The 17,348-nt window shown below is 45.7% G+C and overlaps 1 protein-coding gene across 1 annotated transcript in view; it reads right to left on the bottom strand.

Moving 5' to 3' along the window:
• Positions 1-12,995, bottom strand: part of MAP3K20 (mitogen-activated protein kinase kinase kinase 20) — a 160,698-nt gene extending 147,703 nt beyond the window's left edge. The window contains exons 1-2 of the mRNA XM_040971726.1: positions 12,943-12,995; positions 2,208-2,401 (exon numbers count right to left, since the gene is read on the bottom strand). Coding sequence (XP_040827660.1) covers positions 2,208-2,366 — 159 coding nt within the window. The 5' untranslated portion in view covers positions 2,367-2,401; positions 12,943-12,995. The remainder of the gene's footprint in view (positions 1-2,207; positions 2,402-12,942) is intronic.
• Between the last annotated feature and the right edge of the window lie 4,353 nt (positions 12,996-17,348).

The following is a 17,348-nucleotide window of genomic DNA, read 5'->3' as shown; positions in this document are numbered from 1 at the left end:
GTAAACCAGTGGTTGGCATCAGAAATCTGTCACTTCTCTGCCTTTCAAATGAAATCAAAACAAACAAAATTTCTGAAATACAGTTTGAAAGTATCATAGGATTCTGAGTCAACACTGCTTATCTCCCTTTTTAAATGTGAGAAGGAATAGACACTCACTAAGGCGCATGGAAGAAATACGTACTCATCAAACCAGAGGCCTGCCAAGGGAGAGCCAGCAAGGCTCCTTTTCTCCCCCGCCAGGCCAAGTTCAGAACATGGTGTGTGTCTGTGTGTGCTCTCCATTTCCAAGTTCTTACAACAGGCATTTAATACCTCTATATTACCTTTATAAGACACCAGGCCAGCAGATCAATACAAAATGCCCAAAAACAATTTACACATGAGATGCATGTTTCCTTTCTAATATGCCAAGCCCTAACCAAAACTATCTATATCTTGAACACAAGTTGATTCAGGAGACGCGGGAGTGCTTTCCCATACTGCATGTTCCACGCTCGGGTTGACTGGAGGGGTTGCCCGAGAGTTCATGGACAACAAGTAGCAGGAGCAACAATGTATTTTTAAAGTTTTTTTTTTCCACAAAATAAAATTGCCTTTTAACTCCATGTGCCAGGAACTGTTTGCAGAACGCCCAACACATGATCAGAAGCAGGATTCCAGAGTTTTCAAGAGTAGTAGAAAAGGTATGTTGTAAGGGGTAGTGTGTGTGTGTGTGTGTGTGTGTGTGTGTACACATGTCGGCAGGCAGAGGAGGTACTGGTACAGGAGTGTGGAGTTATGGGGTGAATGAACTGCAATTAATATTCTTCCACCGAAATTTGTTTCGTACTTCATAAAGTCTTTGTGACATCCCACGATCATATAAGATCATCCTTATCGCACTAATAAGACCTAACACTTAAAGATATTAGCACACTGTTACAAAACTTATTTGAACACTGACAGAAGTGATTCATTTTCTTTTCCTACCTGGTTAGCCAGTAGTTTCAGAGTTAAAAATCCAAGAACAAGGTGGTCCTAGCCTCCTGGATTTCAGCTGTGCCTCCAGGGACCACTTAATACCTTTCTAAAAGCCGTACGTCTCAATCAGCAAAATAGGGACAATAATGCTTGATGCTTGCCTATAAAGGATTTAGTTCACTTGATAAGTTTAGTCTAGAGTTTAAAAAAAAAAAGTTTCTTGGCTACTATCAAAATATCTTGTTGATCAAGATATGGAGAACTGTGGGGGCAGGCAAGGGGGGGGACACATACTGTGTTTTATGTATACCCTGACTTTCACAGCCCCACCTTCTCCCCCCAGACAGGGGTCCCTCAGTCCTCCTAACCCAGCTCAACAACTGGAGGCTCAGCTGGCGGTCGCACAATTACCCAGTGCTGCTGTCACTTGCCTTTGCCTTCTCTCTAATCAATTGCCATGGTTCACTTGGCAGCAGCTAATGAAAAAGAATAGAATCATTCCACAAGATTTCAGGATATTTATGGAAAAGCTCACTTTAAGGAGATGGTAAGAAACGAACAGGAAGAAGCCAAGATGGGACCCCAAGCAGAGTGGCAGTCACTCTCCACTACAAGCCCTAGTGCCAGCTTGTAGGTCCTGGATTGAAAGCAGGCATGTGTAGGGCTCTGGGTGTCCCAGGCCTGGGGGGTGTAGCCCAGACCCTCCCCTCCCACCCCAATCCACGACTCCAGGCTCCAGGAACCAATGCCCCTTTCAGCCTTCACAAAAAAAGCAGCTCTCTGCGTTCCTTCTTTATTCACAAAGCTCCTCACTGAGGTACAGGTGAACTCTCAGATAGTGGGGCGGCGCTCAATCCCATGAAAACCAGTGCTGCTGCTTCCAGTGGTATCTAAAAGACCATCTAGGACCTCAAACTCCACCAGAGGACAGGAGGTGGCACACACCTCCCTCTAATGCCCCCCTCTTCACTGCCCTCGGATAGAGGACGCGCTCAGGGAAATGCTGAGTCCTTGGTGCCAAGCAAAGAAATCTCCCTTCAGATGACCGCTGATAGAACTCAACCCTGAAAGCACACACGGTAATGATTTCTATTTATGGGGCGCTCAGAATGGAAAGTGGGAAATGGACTCATGGATCTGCCCCAGACGCTGTGCCAGGTCCAGCTTGCAACCCCTGGAGACTGCAGGAATTTGGGCTCAGAAAGCTCACCTGGACCATTCTCTATGAGCCACAGGCAACCTTACCTCTTTCTCTATCTTGAGGAGCTTCTTGACGGCCACCTCCTTGTCCTGTGAGATCCATTTGGCTCGATAAACACTCCCAAAACTTCCTCCACCGCAGTTTTCAAAAAACTGCAAGTCATCGAACTTGATTTGCACAAAGGAGGTACCGAGAGACGACATCTCATAATGACTTAAGTAGAATACTTTCACAGAACCTGCAGTCGGGGTGGGGAAGGAAAGAAACACTCCATTACACACGCATTACCATGGAGCCCTTCCATCCTGCTTTCCTGGATGCATCCCAGCTCCTGGCCGCTCCCAGAAAGAACTGGGGTAACTCGGGTGTGCCCGGATACCAAAGTGAAATACCCACCCCGATGGCCTGTACAGGCAGCAGCCTGTCTGGACGTTCGTTGCACGGCTGTTGTCTGCAGGAGAACCGGCTCAGATTTACCCCGTGCCAAGACCTGTGGTGGTGGCACTTCCTCCACATCCCTGGGAGCTCTGCCTGCCAGCCACAGTGTCTCACTGGGAGCCTCCTTACCAGGCAGGCATGATCACCAGGCAGCAATGCTTTCCACAGCACGCTTGCATAGTCCTCTTGGCATCCAAAGCATGCCATTGCTTCACACTGCCCTCACTTCATGCAAAATACACATAACCTCAGCCACTGAGCATCCTGGCACCAGGACAATCACACCAAACCCGATACAGGTTCAATGTCTGGATTCTAGCAACAAGCAGCCGGCCCAGAGATGGCACGGGTTGGCCCAAGGCTTTCCAAAGGTTGGCTCCCTGGCCTGTATTCTACGGCAGAACTTAATCAACAGGGCAGTAAATCCACCCTTGGTTACAATACACTAAGTTATCTGACACACACTGCCAAGGATGTAAAAGGAAAACAGAAGACTGGCTGTTTCTAAAACAACTGCCCTGAGATGATTACTTGGGCATTTTCGGCGACCCACGGAGTTTCACTGCTCTCCAGGTTAAGGGGTGAGCATTCTTACCACCCTGTGGCTAACTATGGACTGGCAGGGAAAATAAAAGTAAACAAACACACACACACAAGCAAAATATAGACGAAAATTCAGAACCTGCAATAAGAGTTTATAAACATTTCACTTAAAAGTGTGTGTGTATGTGTGTTCCTTGCCAGAATTGTAAGCCAGAATCTTAAAATGTGGGAACAAGAAGACACATTCCCACCTGTAGGATATTGCATCATAAAACTGGCCTTGGTTCCTAACCGTTGTCATTATCATAAAAGATTCAAACAAAGAAACCTGCAAACAGAAACCCGATAAATGTATAGCCTAAACAGGACTCAGATATTCTATGCCTAATGTCATATGTGACGATGGGATTCTGGGCTAAAACAAACCTACAGAAAATATTAGGATTTCAGGGAAATTTTGACATTAATAGTATATTGGGTAGTATCATTTTATCCACAGCACAGGGGCATTACAGGGGGAGGTCTTTGTGGCTGGCAGACATTAAACCACAGTATCTGTGACTTTGAATTCCTGCAACCCCTGCCCCTGTAGTGACAAATCTAAGGGGAGAGGTATGCGGTCATTTTATTCCTCCATTTTCCTATTGGGCCTGATACTTGTTAAAATAAAAGCAGAGATTTTCTGCAGCTATGTAAATGGAGAGCATTTCTCCCTGAACAACTTGGGACTCAGCAATGTCCATTACCAGCTTCCAGAGACTTTGGGGGTACAGCCAAGTATCTATCCCATTTTAGGGACAATAAGTTGCTAAAGGCAGCAGAATCCTCACAAGAAGGCAAACTGTGCTCTAAGGCAGGGAACCCAAAGGGTTGCCAGTTCATTCTTGGAAATTGAATAAATCATTCTGAGTCTACTTAAAAGCATGGGGAATGGGGAGGATGGAAAGCAACCTTGCATCCAGGAACAGCCTGCAACTGCACTGACTTTTTTCTGCATTGCATATGTAGCTAAATGTTGAAAAGAGTAAAGTTTGGGTAAAGTCTAGGTACATGCCAAAAGGTGGGTATCAAGAACATACAAGCTAAGTTTGTTTGGTAAAATGTCATTTTAGATACTAACTTATCCCGTGGAAGACAGGCATTTAGTTCTCAAATATCATCCTTGTCCTCAATACACATAAATATATATCACTTTCCCAATTCCGTCAGCTCTGTGACAACATTTGGTTAAGTCAATATTCAGAGTTTATAGTAGTCTAACAAATTAAATATTATTTCCAGTGGTTCTGTGTAGGATTAATGACTATATTTCCCCTTTTGGATAACCCTTTGTTTCTCTTGGAATTATAAGTTGCCCTGGTTTTGTTTTTGCTTAGGATTTTATATATTCACAACATTTAGTCAACTCATCAAATTCTCCCAAGAAATAAAAACTCTTACATAAAACACATTAAGTTATTCTAAAACAAATAGCCAAACTTGGAGACATTCTATGTCCTTAGCCCTGATTCAATCTGGCTGGACTGGCTGCTCAAGAGGCCTGACTTGACCGGGGATTCCCATCTACAACCATCCTAAGAATCTCCTTTACCTTTTTTCCTCTATCTTGTCTTTAGATCTGCCTTCTCTTTCACTTATCTTGTTCTGATAATGCACATCTCCCCTTAGCTACTTGAATGCAGCATGCAGACGGTAGTTCTTTGAGAATCTGTGCTGTGTTAAGACGCCTTGGCTGGTAGCCTGCTGATTGGAACTCTAGGCAGGAAATCATCTTTCCATACAATCTTCAAAGTATTACCTCACTGTCTTCCAGCTTCTAACATGGCTGATGAACAGGCTGATCTTACTTGGGGTATTCATCCTTTCCATATTATTTTCATATCTTTGAACACTTTTTGGATCCTCTATTATCCCTGGAATTCTGAATTTCAATAGGATATAGTCCGTGAGTCTTTTTCATTCTTTGGTAGAACATGCTGAACTCTTGTCATCTGTAACTCGTGTTACCCCTTCACCACTCCAGCCCCTTGGGCTTCATGACCTCTTACTTCCCATATGCTCTTGAGGAACTACTGCTGGCAGCTGACTTTGCTCACATCTGCAGGCCTTGCACAGGCCAGCAACCCTGCTTCAGGACCTTTGGCTGCTAGCAAACTCCCTACAGTAGAGTTGGATTCTTCTCCTCTGTTGCCACAGTACCTTTCTTTTGCCAATTGGTCTTTCCCAACAGACTATCAATACCCCAAAGGCACAGCTCAGGCCTACACATTCCCATCTAGAACTGCAGTGCCTGGTGCACAGGCCTTCAGAAACACTCGCCTGATAGTTTATGTCTGACTATTCTGCCATTGTACCTTTTGCAGATGCAGATTTTAGCTAAATGAGGTCAAACCTAAGACCTGTAGTGTTTGCAAGTGCCCCAGGAGGACTGTGTAACAAATTATTAAACCAGAAACTGTAATATAGGATTCTCAGGAGACTGGGGAAACTGGTGTGGGGACCCAATCAAGTTCTAGGACTGAGTAAGGGAAGTGTGAGAAATCCTTTCCAAAATAAAAGCAAGATGACAACAGGATGTCATCACTGGGAATCAATTCCAACCCTGTGGCACTGAACAAGCCCAGGAAATACTAATGACCTGAGTGAGGCAGGACCCACCACGTGTCCTACTAACTACAGGTGCTACAGAGAAGCACCCTCTGCCGTGAAGCTACCAGCCAGGCTGCTTCCAGAATCAGTGTTACTCACAGCGTGATACACCTTGCCTTTGGAGAACTGGCTGGATAGGAATGCAGCTGTGCCATTACTTGAATGTTTTATTGTGACTGTAACAGATGAAGTCCCATCTGACTGTTGGATGACTTACACACAATCCTATAGGAGTACAGACTTTTTATCTCTGCTCATCTTGCCAAAGTATCACGAGGCTAGCTAAAAACTGTGGCTAAGATTCCCGTTCTTAAATATGTAAGTACGAGGCCGCATACAAGGAGACTTCAAAACAATCATGGAAAAAAATGAATAAACAATAATATATTTACACAAACCTTTTGAAGTCCCTGTGTATCTGTGCGTATGCATGCATGCATTTTTTCTTTACTAACAGAATTAATTTAGGACAGAAAAATGAAAAATCTGAGTTGCTGGTTAATCATACCCACAGCACTTAGGAAACACTGCTACCCGACCAAATTACCTTCTCATTTTCCAAAAACATCCTCCACCAAGGACACCAGAAATGAACAAGAGTCATCTTGATGTATTTTTATTTATGGAGTATGCCAAATTACATATAATACTTTCCTCCCACCCTAATAAAAGATTTGATTTTCAACAGAAAAGGAGATTTTCCCACACAACGCTCAATCCTAATTCTGCAGCACTGTATTGTAACTGTTTCAGAAACTCTCAAAGCTGTTTTCAATGTCACCTATCTACCAAGCAATACAGAAAGCTAGAGTGGGACTATCACATAATCCAAAGCATAATAAGGCTTTACAACTCTGAAAATACTGAATTTAATATCTGAATGTCATGCCAAAACGGGTACAGCACCATCAGCCAATTCATAAAATACAGAGTGTTTACTTTTTAAAGGTATAGTCATCCTCCACAGTAACAGACTCACCAGTTTCTCCGTGCATAGAGGGGTTTGTTTGTTTGTTGGGTTTTTTTCTCTTGAGTTTTCTCTCCCCCATTTAGTGTTTCAAATGGATAGGACAGAAGTTATCAAGTATTCAAAGCATTACTTGACTTTTCAGAACTCTTATTTCCAAATAACTGACCTCGACGAGGAAGCAGGAGAAAGACCCGTTATACAGATCCGGCGGCCAATCCAAACTGATGAGCTACCAGACCCCTCAGGTCTCAGTTCCTCCTGGTGGTGACATCTGTCCTGCACAGCCAGCGGGAAGTGGGAACTCCTATGGCAGCACCTCACGCAGTGCCCAGCACACTGCATGCAAAGTGTGGTTTACTAAACAGTTAAAGTTTTGATCTCATATTTAGCAACCTATTCCTTCAGCCTTCATAATCATTTATGCCTTCTTGTCCTCATTTGCAAAATTGGTTTTTATTCTAACTCCATTAGTTTTTCAGAGCAATCATTAATAAAGGCACCAGTATTCGTGTTATTTTTAAATCTTTGTGAATGTGTAAATTATTTCTCATTTCTCTGTTGATTATTTTGGTTTGTGTCATTTTTGCAGGATTTTATCTCATTGGTAATTATAATTTCACTTTCTCTTAAACATTCTTCCTGGGAAGTAGAGTTAAGTTTTGGAAAGACAATACTTGCTTTGCTTGCTCTTTTTAGACACTGGAGCTTCTAGGAGCTGCCTGTCTGATCACAGCACTCAGGCCTGTGGGGGCTGAGTGCACCCACCCTCGACAATGGCCACTGTCTTCCTCAGACCTTGTCTGTTGCATATCAAATAGGCTCTACATTGGGAAAAGTGTCAATTGCTCAAAAAATCTATAAATGTATGAACATTACTAGAAGATTTTGGACTATTTGTTTCTGAAACTAGAATCTGCTCTTTTCTATCCCTTATTTTATACTATCCTTTTCTTGATACAATACCAAAAGAAAAACTAATTTGTCATGACCTGATATGATCAAAAAATGTTTAATTAAAAAAAAAACAGCCTCAGCCTCCAACAGATACTCTGCCAACCTTCCTGCCTTCCTGTTCAATGATACTTACCCATGTGATGCTACAGCCTCCTTAATGAAGATCAGCAAGTAAGTTATTTAAAAATGGCCTGAGCACCACAGGTATTAAAAGAATGTCCCTATGGAATCTCTGTTCTGCATTTTTTTCTCTTTGCTTACAAATCTTATCTCAAAAACCATGGGGAAAGCTCTGCTTCAGTTATCCAGCTAACACATCACATGTTATATAGAATGGACTGAGGCTCCAACACAAAATGGCTAAATCCTCATCTTGCTAGTGCCAGCATCCCATGTGGACACCGGTTCAGGTCCCGGCAGCTCCACTTCCCATCCAGCTCCCTGCATGTGGCTTGGGAAACCAGTCAGGGATGACCCAAAGCCTTGCACTCACGTGGGAGACCCAGAAGGGGCTCCCGGCTCCTGGCTTCAAATTGGCAGAGCTCCAGCCGTGGTGGCCACTTGAGGAGTGAATCAATGGATGGAAGATCTTCCTATCTCTCCTCCTCTCTGTATATCTGACTTTCCAATAAAAATAAAGCTTTTTTAAAAAGTAATCTAACTCTCTAGGTAGAATAACACAAAAATCAGCTTGGTACATCTTATTTTTTCTTCAATACTCCAGGAAAGAAAAACTTCCATGGCATCATTCTTCCCAGCAGCATTGCTACCAGGAGAAAAAGAGGGAACAGGAATGTGGTTGGCGGGGGCACTCCTGGCCAGCAGTATCACGTGGACTACGTCTGTTCCAATGGGGATGCCCATGCACTCCTGTGGGGCCTGTGTGTTGAGTAAGAGGGGGCCGCCTCCTGCACACGAAGGTAGCAGTCAGAGCTTGAACACGGTGAGGGATGGCTGGGAGAGGAACTCACAGGTGCATGGGGAGAAAGGCCAGGGACACACTGAGCCTCCTCCACAGGCCAACCTATCCCCAAACCTTAGGGTCTGCTGCTGCCCAGCTCTAGCTTGTGCCCGGAACCATTTCTGCCAGCTTGGTTGCTAATGAGATGGTACATTTTGGACTGGTCTCTCAGAGTGAATGTGCCCTGGGAAGGGGAAATCAAGCATCAAAACCTCAAACCTTGACGTAAGAGGAGCGATGATAGGAAATGGGAATAACACAAGATCAGCACAGAAAATGTGAAAACCCTGGTTGATCATTTACCACGATTCTTTTCCCATCAGGATGCATTGTGCATGCAGGGGCTGGGTTGTGAAGCTATGTAACGCAGTACACTTTATCAGAACCTGTTGTGTGCCCATTCCCACACATAACGTATAAATGCCTTTTACAAATAGAAGGTATATGAATGGGGGTGAGCATTTGGCACAGAGCTATCAATGGCATATGACAGCTATCCATGCCATCACTTGGGATGTCTGCAGCATGTATCAGAGTGCCAGGGTCAGAGTCTTGACTTCATTTCCATTTTGAGCTTCGTGCTGATGTACACTCTGAGAGACAGTGGTGATAGCTTAAGTGGCTGGGTCCCTGCTGCCCATAAGGGAGACCCAGAGAGTCGGTTTCCTGGCTTTGGCCTGGTCCAACCATGGCTCAGCCACTGTCATGGGCATTTGGAGAGCGAATAAGTAGATGGAAGACGTGTGTGTGTGTGTGTGTGTGTGTGTGTTTCAAAGAAATAAAATACACATAGCAAAAAAACAAAGATGACAAGGACAAAACCATGTGGTAAGTACCCTATCCTCCAATATCAATACTATTTTAAGATTTGAGAGAATAAACACATGTCATAGAAGAAAATGCAAAATCCACATGAATTTTCTCAGTATCAGTATTTCAGTGCTCGATTTGGGAGTGCTGCCTTCCACTGAGATATTTATAGGAACAGACTTGAAAGAAAAGCTTCCTTCTCTTCCACATAGTGTTGGTAGCAAAGCCCAAAATGAAGAAGATGACAAAATGATCCAGAGACAGTAACTCTTCTCTTCCCCTTTTTGTTTACGTAAAGGGAAGTCCCAGGATGGGTTAGAAACGTGCTGGGCCCTGACGGCCAGCTATACTCACAGTCAACAGAGAGGGACCCCAGCTAGGACTTTTTGTGGACCTCCGAGTCAAAACCTTCCACCGTTCACATGACTCCCGAACCCCACAGTTACGTCAATGCAAGAATCTGCACATCCCACCCCTCCCCCAAAACACAACAAACTATACAAGCACCAAAGTACAAGAAACTCCTTCGGAACCCTCCATACTCCAAGCACAAGTCGTAGTAGTATCATAGTGCTACATACAAACACAGGACGTGGGAGCTGCTGGGCCAGCCTTCCCTGCAGACCAGCAAACACAAGCAGCTTCCTCTACGGGGAGCTTGAGAGAACCAGCCAAACACCTCTCCCACCACTCAGAGCGGCTGAAGTTTCAAGCACTCCTTGAAGAACACACACAGGCCCTCTCATATCCTTAACCTTAGCAACAGGCACTCTAACCCCCAACTTACATATCAGTAAACTGAGGACCAGGCTGATGCCCTAACCTGCAAGTAACACAGGCCTGACACCCAAGTCAGATCTTTCCTTTCCACCATGTCTTCTGCCACTGTTTCATTCATAACCACTTATGAATTTTTTTTTTGCTGATGTAAACAGATTCTTTCCTATTATACTGATTACTGGATTACTGTCCATACAAGGCACCTCAAGGTCCATACGAGGTTTTAATTTCCTATTAGTGACTATGACAATGGGGTTAGGGTCTTGAAAGGAATGGCTGCTGTGTTCTCATAGAATCATCAGCGGAGCTCAGATCATCTCACTGCTGCTAGGGCATAATCGATGCTTCAGCTGTCCATAGGAGTCTGACACAAAAGCACCCACGGGTCAGTCAAACCAATCTCAGCTCTAGCATTTATAGCGCTCTTTCCTTAACAGGTGCAGTTTGTTGGGCACAGCTGGAGCTCTGCTCACTTGTGTGTAGAGGGGCAAGGTTAATAGCCACGCTAGAAGTAGCCTAAATCTTCCCGACAGTAAGACCAAAAGGTGCCTCAGCTGTTCCCATTATACTCAGATAGACCAGCCACCCACCCTGCCAATCTGTCCTGGGTGGAATAAAATAGAAAACAAATGATCCAAATTGATTTTTATTTCCAGCATCTCAGGATAGTTGTAAGGTTACTTATTCAAGAAAGATCACAACCAATACCTTTTTGTGCTTTGAACAAAAAAAAAAACAAAAAAACAAAAAAAACATTGGTTCTACTCTTTTCTGCATCTCCACTTCTAAAACCAACCATTCATTTTGCGTTTTCTCTCCACAGGCATTTTGCACTTTCATTTTATCTTGAACATTTCCTCTGATGACTCGATTATTCACTGCACACCCTTCATAACTCCTATTCGTAATTTTGCAGCCCTCTTAAAGTCAGTTGCACTGCTCATTGCAGATAGGCAGGGAGCCAATGTATTGCCAATAGCACTCACTCTTGTGCCGACTTAAAATACACAGTGGAACTTGCCAGGTTTCCTTATTAGGCAAGAAGGTCTCTTAGTTCCCAAGATCTTTGACCATCCATTTTTAGATCCAAATCCGCATGCTTAATATTTGGATATTAACTTTCCCTCTCTCTCTCCTCAATGTATCCTTATGTATTCCCTAAAACAATAAGAAATCAATCATCTGTTTGCTTCCTAGACAAGAAAAGCACATTCCTGCCATTGTATTATGCTGATTTACTCTGCAATTACTACCACTAAAATTCGCTCTAAACAACATTTTTCAGCTCAAAAACAAAAACTCTCAAAATAATCCTGAAGTTATAGTAAGAATTAAATGATGGAGGACTGAAATAACCAGAGCACATAGCTCCCAAAGACTATTTCTTTTATCTTAATGCTCTCTTTTCAAACAAACTAAATTCATATTCATTTGCAAGCTCCCAAATCTCTCACTATTGTAGCAAGAATTTAAAACAAAGGCTCTCAAAACCATAATTAAAATGCAGCCGCCACATATTTTGGGGAGGAAAAAAATATCATGTTATCCCACTGCGGAGAGAGGCCTACTACAAAGAAGGCGGCATTTGCCCGGTCTTGAATCACTGGTTTATTTTTGTCTTTAAACCCGTTGATGGTTTGGAGCCACGAAGCCTTGGTTGTTCGCTTCGACTAAGGTCAGGAGAGAAAGGAGACCCCTCGGGGCGGCGGAGCTAGGAGCCACCTCGAGGCCCCTTCAGCCTGTCCCAACCCCAGGGTCTTCGGATCCCCCTGGGAGCTGGCACTCCTGCACTCATGACAGCGATGCACCATCGCTGGAGTGGGCCACCACATGCTGTTTTCATTATTACAGACACCAACAAAAAATAGCCATTAAATTCCCCTTATAAACGTCTGACAAGGAGCAGGTGAAACATTTCCAGCAACCCGGACCCGGTTGTTTTTTGGGAGGCAGCTCGGTGTCACCTAGACAGTCTAGAGTCAAAGTTTACCTAGCTGTCAGGAGCCAGCCCGGAGCGGACAGGAGTGGGCCTCGGCGGCTCTCTCCGGACCCGGGGAGGGTCTCGGAGCTCACGGGTCCCGGGCGGTGTCGAGGCTCGGTTGGAAGCCGAGACGGGAGCCTCGGCGGGGCGCGGCCCGGGGACGCGGCCGAAAGGGCAAGGGGGAGAGGACGCCCGTGTGGGAGCCATCCCACTGCAAAGCAAAAGTTTGCTGGCTGTCCCTGCAGCCCGCTCTTATCTGGGGGGGGACACTCGCCTTTCGCTTCCCCTCAAGAAAGCTCCCCGTCACCTCTCCGTCAGGGTCCCGGGCTCGGCCAGCGGGGGCCGGACGGCGCGCCCTAAGCCCGAGACGCCCCGGCCTCCGCCCGGCTTCTTCCGGACGCCAACTTCTCCGTGGGACCGGCCCGAACTTCCCGGAGCCGCACTCGGCCGCGTCTCGGCTGCGGTCCGGCGCGGGCCCCGCGAGCGCCCGCAGCGCACACGGCCTGTCGGCGGCCCGCGGGGTGCGCAAGGGGCGCCCCGGAGAGGGAATCTGCCGTCCGGCTGGGCTCCGCGCGCCCCAGGAAGGGCCTCCCTCGGCCGGGAGACACCCGGACGACCCGCGAGCGCCGCGGGCCCTCTTCTAGCTTGCTCCTCACCCTCTCTCGGTCCGCGGCCTGCAGCCGGGCTCCCTACCTTGGCTCCCGGGCCGGGCGCGAGCAGCAGCCGGAGGCGCGGAGCCCCGCGCGACGAGGGCGGCGGCGGGGGTCGGGAGGACGGCGGCCCGCGCGGCTCCCACGCTTCCGCCGGGCTCAGGAGTTGAACATTCCGCCTCTCCGCGCGGCGCCAATGAGCAACACAGTCGCCGCAACAGCACCACCTACCTCCCGGCGCGGAACGGCCACGCGCCGGACCTCCCCAGTACACCCGGCGTCCCGGGGCCGCAGCCCAGACGTCCTGGGCCTCCCCGACCCAGCCCCATCGCCGGCCCTTCCACCAGGGGGTACGTGCCCTGTGGGACTTCTGACAGGTTAACATCACCTGTTCCAACAGCAGACCGATGCTTTGGGGAGACAGGGGAGTCACTTGCTCTAGTGGGGAGGGGAACAGGGCTGCAGGGAGAGATTGCCGGGGCTGAAGGGGCCCCTGCACCTGCCTCGGTGGACCCATCCGTGAGTACTCCCGCAATTCTGAGGGGCCCTAACTGAAGAGACAGAATCAGGTGCGGGCCTAATGTTGGAAGGAGCCACTGGGGACCAAAAGCCTTGATTGTTAGTTGCTAGGGGGCGTGGGGAGACAGACAGGTGGAAAAGGTGTGAGCTGCCCTGTTGGAGGGTGGCCGAGGGGGATAACTTTCCTCACCTGTGAACACTAGGGAACTATGAGGAGCGTGTAGGAGGGGAGTGGATGGGAGAGAGGAGGCCGGTGGCTGTTTGTGTCGTTGTTATCTTCATGGTGAAAAGTCCACTCTGGCCACTCTGGGTCACCAAGGCTGGAAGCAGCAGTGTGACTTTTACCACTACCTGGTTTGTGGGATTCTGACGACCCCAGTTAGGAATTCAGAGGAAGCTGGGAGACCTGTTTCAGGGAGGCAGCAGAGACTGGAGACCCGCTAGATGGGAAAGAGGGAGTGAGATCAGCTTATCAATCCTGGATGACTGGAAGAGGGGTGGGTGGTGGCATTGACAGCAATAGGAAGAAGTGGAGAGGACGCTGGCTTCGTGCAGTTTGAGGTCACCAGGGGAAAACCAGGTGGAGCTGCAGCGGCTGAGACCTGACACCAGCATTCAGCCAGCAGGCCAAGAACACAGAGCGTAGCTTGCCAGTCGTTGGCGAAGGTTAACCAGAGGAAGTACAGGGATGCTGTTGGATACAAGTTACACAGCAATCACTGCAAGCTTTCCCTTGGATAAAGTCTGAGCATTTTAGTATTACTCAATTCTGTTTTGTCACCTGAGCAATTAAAATTTATAAAAACCAACAGGCTAAAAAAAAATTCCTAATGTATGTAGGTTATCCAATATTGCTTAAAGCTGTCTAGTCATAGAAGGGAAAACAAAGGCTCCTTAGTATCTTTAGCATAATCTCAGGGTTAAAGAGTCTGTACTCACTGGATTTCACCTGTTAAGGCACCAGACTCTGAAGGTGAAGGGACAGGTGGCAGAGTCAGAGCAGCTGGCTGTGACCTTAGGCCTGCCAGTTGTCAGCTGGATGCTTTGTTCTAGAAGCCCAATTCCCCCTTGGCGAAGGGAGAGGGTCTAATGAGATATTAGCTACAGGTTCCAGCTTTAACGCTGAGAATGCTTTCAATTTGAAGCACATGGCTTAAGAATCTTAAGGTTTTGGGCCACATCACCCCCTCCCTTAATTCTTTTTTCCCTCCCATAAATAGGATAAAAGAGTAATCACCAGAATACTGAACAGTCAAGAGTAGCCTCTCAGAGATGCTTAGAGGAACATCTGGCAGGCATTGTCATGTCTTCCCAAGTGGGTTGTAAATTCCCAAAGGTCTCCTGTTCTCTGCCCATTGCTAAAATAAATACCTATTCATTGTGTGATAAACTTCCTGATTCCAGCCTGACTGTTCCTTTGCCAAATTGCCTATTTTCTTAGGACTACACTGTTCTCTTCCCGCCCAGACTTTGTAAATAGACTAGCACTGATTCCCATCCAGTGGGTCTGCTCATACAGACTTCTAAACAGTTTGAAAGTTTGCTAATTCCCGCCTGGCAGATATGGTTACAAACATAAACAGCAATAACAAAAGAGATCAGGTCCAACCTGTCCCATCCAGTGCCCTAATCCTTTATTTCAAATGTTTCCACACTAAAAATAGATGTGCTCTCCAAGTGGGGTAGCTTGGAAGTCCTTAACACTTTCTGATATCCAAGAATGCGCTCCAAAATAAATATATGCTCTACATTTTTAAAAAGTGGGTTTGCTATGCAAATATAGCTTTATAAGAAAAGCATCTGACCTCCACTCTGATATAATTCTTTCTTAGCCCTTCTTAACTAGAAACCTTGGAGCTGCCACCTGCTATCAGTGAATCCAAGAAATTTGGACAAAAACTGAATGCAGGGCAGAGAGAAAGGCAGCTCCCCCAGGGAGTGACAAGTGGCAACTCTGCACATCGGTACCAAGAACACTTTGTCTAGCCATCTCAGTTCTCCATCTGAGATGGTGAACAGTCTAGGTCCATATCATGGCTAATTAATTAAGCCACCTTTTGGGCAAAGGTACCACTGCTTTATCTGCCATGCAATTCTGGATATCTAGGAAATTAAAATACGCAATCAAATATCCTTTTAGATTAGTAGCCATTTCCTTAGTATAATAGATGGAAGCCTGGATTACTGTTTGAGCTTAGTTATTACATATAATGCAGGAATTAATAAGCACACTTATATTAACATTTATAACATGCTTTAATCAAAAATAACTCGTCTGAGTTTTACAATTTAATGAATCTGTTGGACAGTTTTTTTTATTGGACTGGGTGTTGTAGCACAGCATGTTTAGCTGCATCTCATGTTAGAGTGCCTAAGATCATGTTCTCTACTTCTGATCCAGCTCGGAGGGAGCAGATCAGTGCTTGAGTTCCTACCGCCCCTGTGGAAGACCCAGTTGGAGTTCCTGGCCCCTGGCTTTGACCTGTCCCAGCTCTGGATGTTGTAGGCAGCTGGAAACTGAATTGGCAGATGAAAGATTTCTCTGTCAGTTGCCCTGCATTTCAAACAAAAATGAATGAACTTTTAAAAAATCAATAATTTTTTATTATTTTAATTGTGCTAAGTGATAGTTTACCTTAAAATTTGAGAGCTAGATTCTTGAGACTGCTGCCTCTATGCTTCATACCACACATTTTCTCTGGGAAGTTCCATGGTGCACTTCAGAGAGCAGAATGCCAACAAAGTCTTAGTGTATTGAGAGGAAGGAAGTTTTGATCTTGCAGATCCATGGAAAGAATTCCTGACTGCATTTGGAAAGAGTTCCTGATTCGAGAAGCAACACAACAAGGCAATTCCACCAGGCAGGCAGGAGAAAATTGTACCAGATGTCAAGAAGTCTGGGATGTAGTGCCAACTCTGTCCCTGTGCATCTGTCTGGTGCTTGAAAGGATGCTGCTGGTGGTCATGTGGATTGATAAACTACTACTTATCAGTCTTGAGTGCTATTCACTGTTCACTCTACCATTGTTTGGTGCTATTAAAATTCTAATAAATTTGTCCAAGTCATAGCTGAGTTTATCACATTCTTTCATCATTGATCCTGGTCATCTTTCCCATTTTCCCATAGTTCTATGCTGCTACAAGAAATGCATATATTTCTCCCCAAAAATCATGACAGTTGATATGATTTCCTGACAGAATCTTAGAGATATTGTTGAATGAAAACAAACAGTAGGCCAGCATGGATCCACTGGAATCAAGACATGCCTAGTTTTCCCTCCTGGAATCACAAGAAACAGGAGGCACTTAACCCAGTTTCTCTCGATGGCTTTGTCAGAAGGAGAATGTAGCTGATGGCAGCACAATAGGATCTTGCTGTTAGCCTGAAATCAAAGCCACAAGTGCGGATGAATGGATTAATGTGCTCATAGAGGATTTCCAGGGGTAACTGGTTGGGCTCTTGCCTGTCTCCTGCCCTGGTCAACATTTCAACAGCTTGAATGCAGACATAGATGGCAAGCATATCTAGTTGAATAACATGAATTAGATAGAAAAATCCTCAAAAATCCGATGCCTTTGTTCGGAAGCTTCACTTGAAGCCTTACTGCCCAACAACCACCAAGCATCACCTGCCGTTTCTACAGATCTCCCACTTGCATGAGCCCGAACCCCAAGCCTTCCCATCTCCACACTTCCTTGTTAATTCTTCCTTCTAATACTGCTGTTCCTTCCCAGGCCTGGCTCTCTTTCCTGAGACCATTTTCCAATCCTTTGCCAAGAAGTAATCTTGATTGGACACCGATTTGATAGTTAAAAATCTTCTTCAGTTCTCCCATATTGTTTATTAATGTGCCTGTCATTTTCTTCTCTTCATATATTCATACACTGGTTTAAATTCACCTCAGCTGACCTAGAGGAATACTTGCAAGC

This window comes from Ochotona curzoniae, unplaced genomic scaffold, assembly GCF_017591425.1.
Source record: "Ochotona curzoniae isolate NIBS_2020 unplaced genomic scaffold, NIBS_Ocur_1.0 contig_2210, whole genome shotgun sequence".
Taxonomy (NCBI): domain Eukaryota; kingdom Metazoa; phylum Chordata; class Mammalia; order Lagomorpha; family Ochotonidae; genus Ochotona; species Ochotona curzoniae.
Note: the sequence above shows the minus strand (reverse complement) of the source record. Positions and strands in the feature narration are given on the sequence as shown.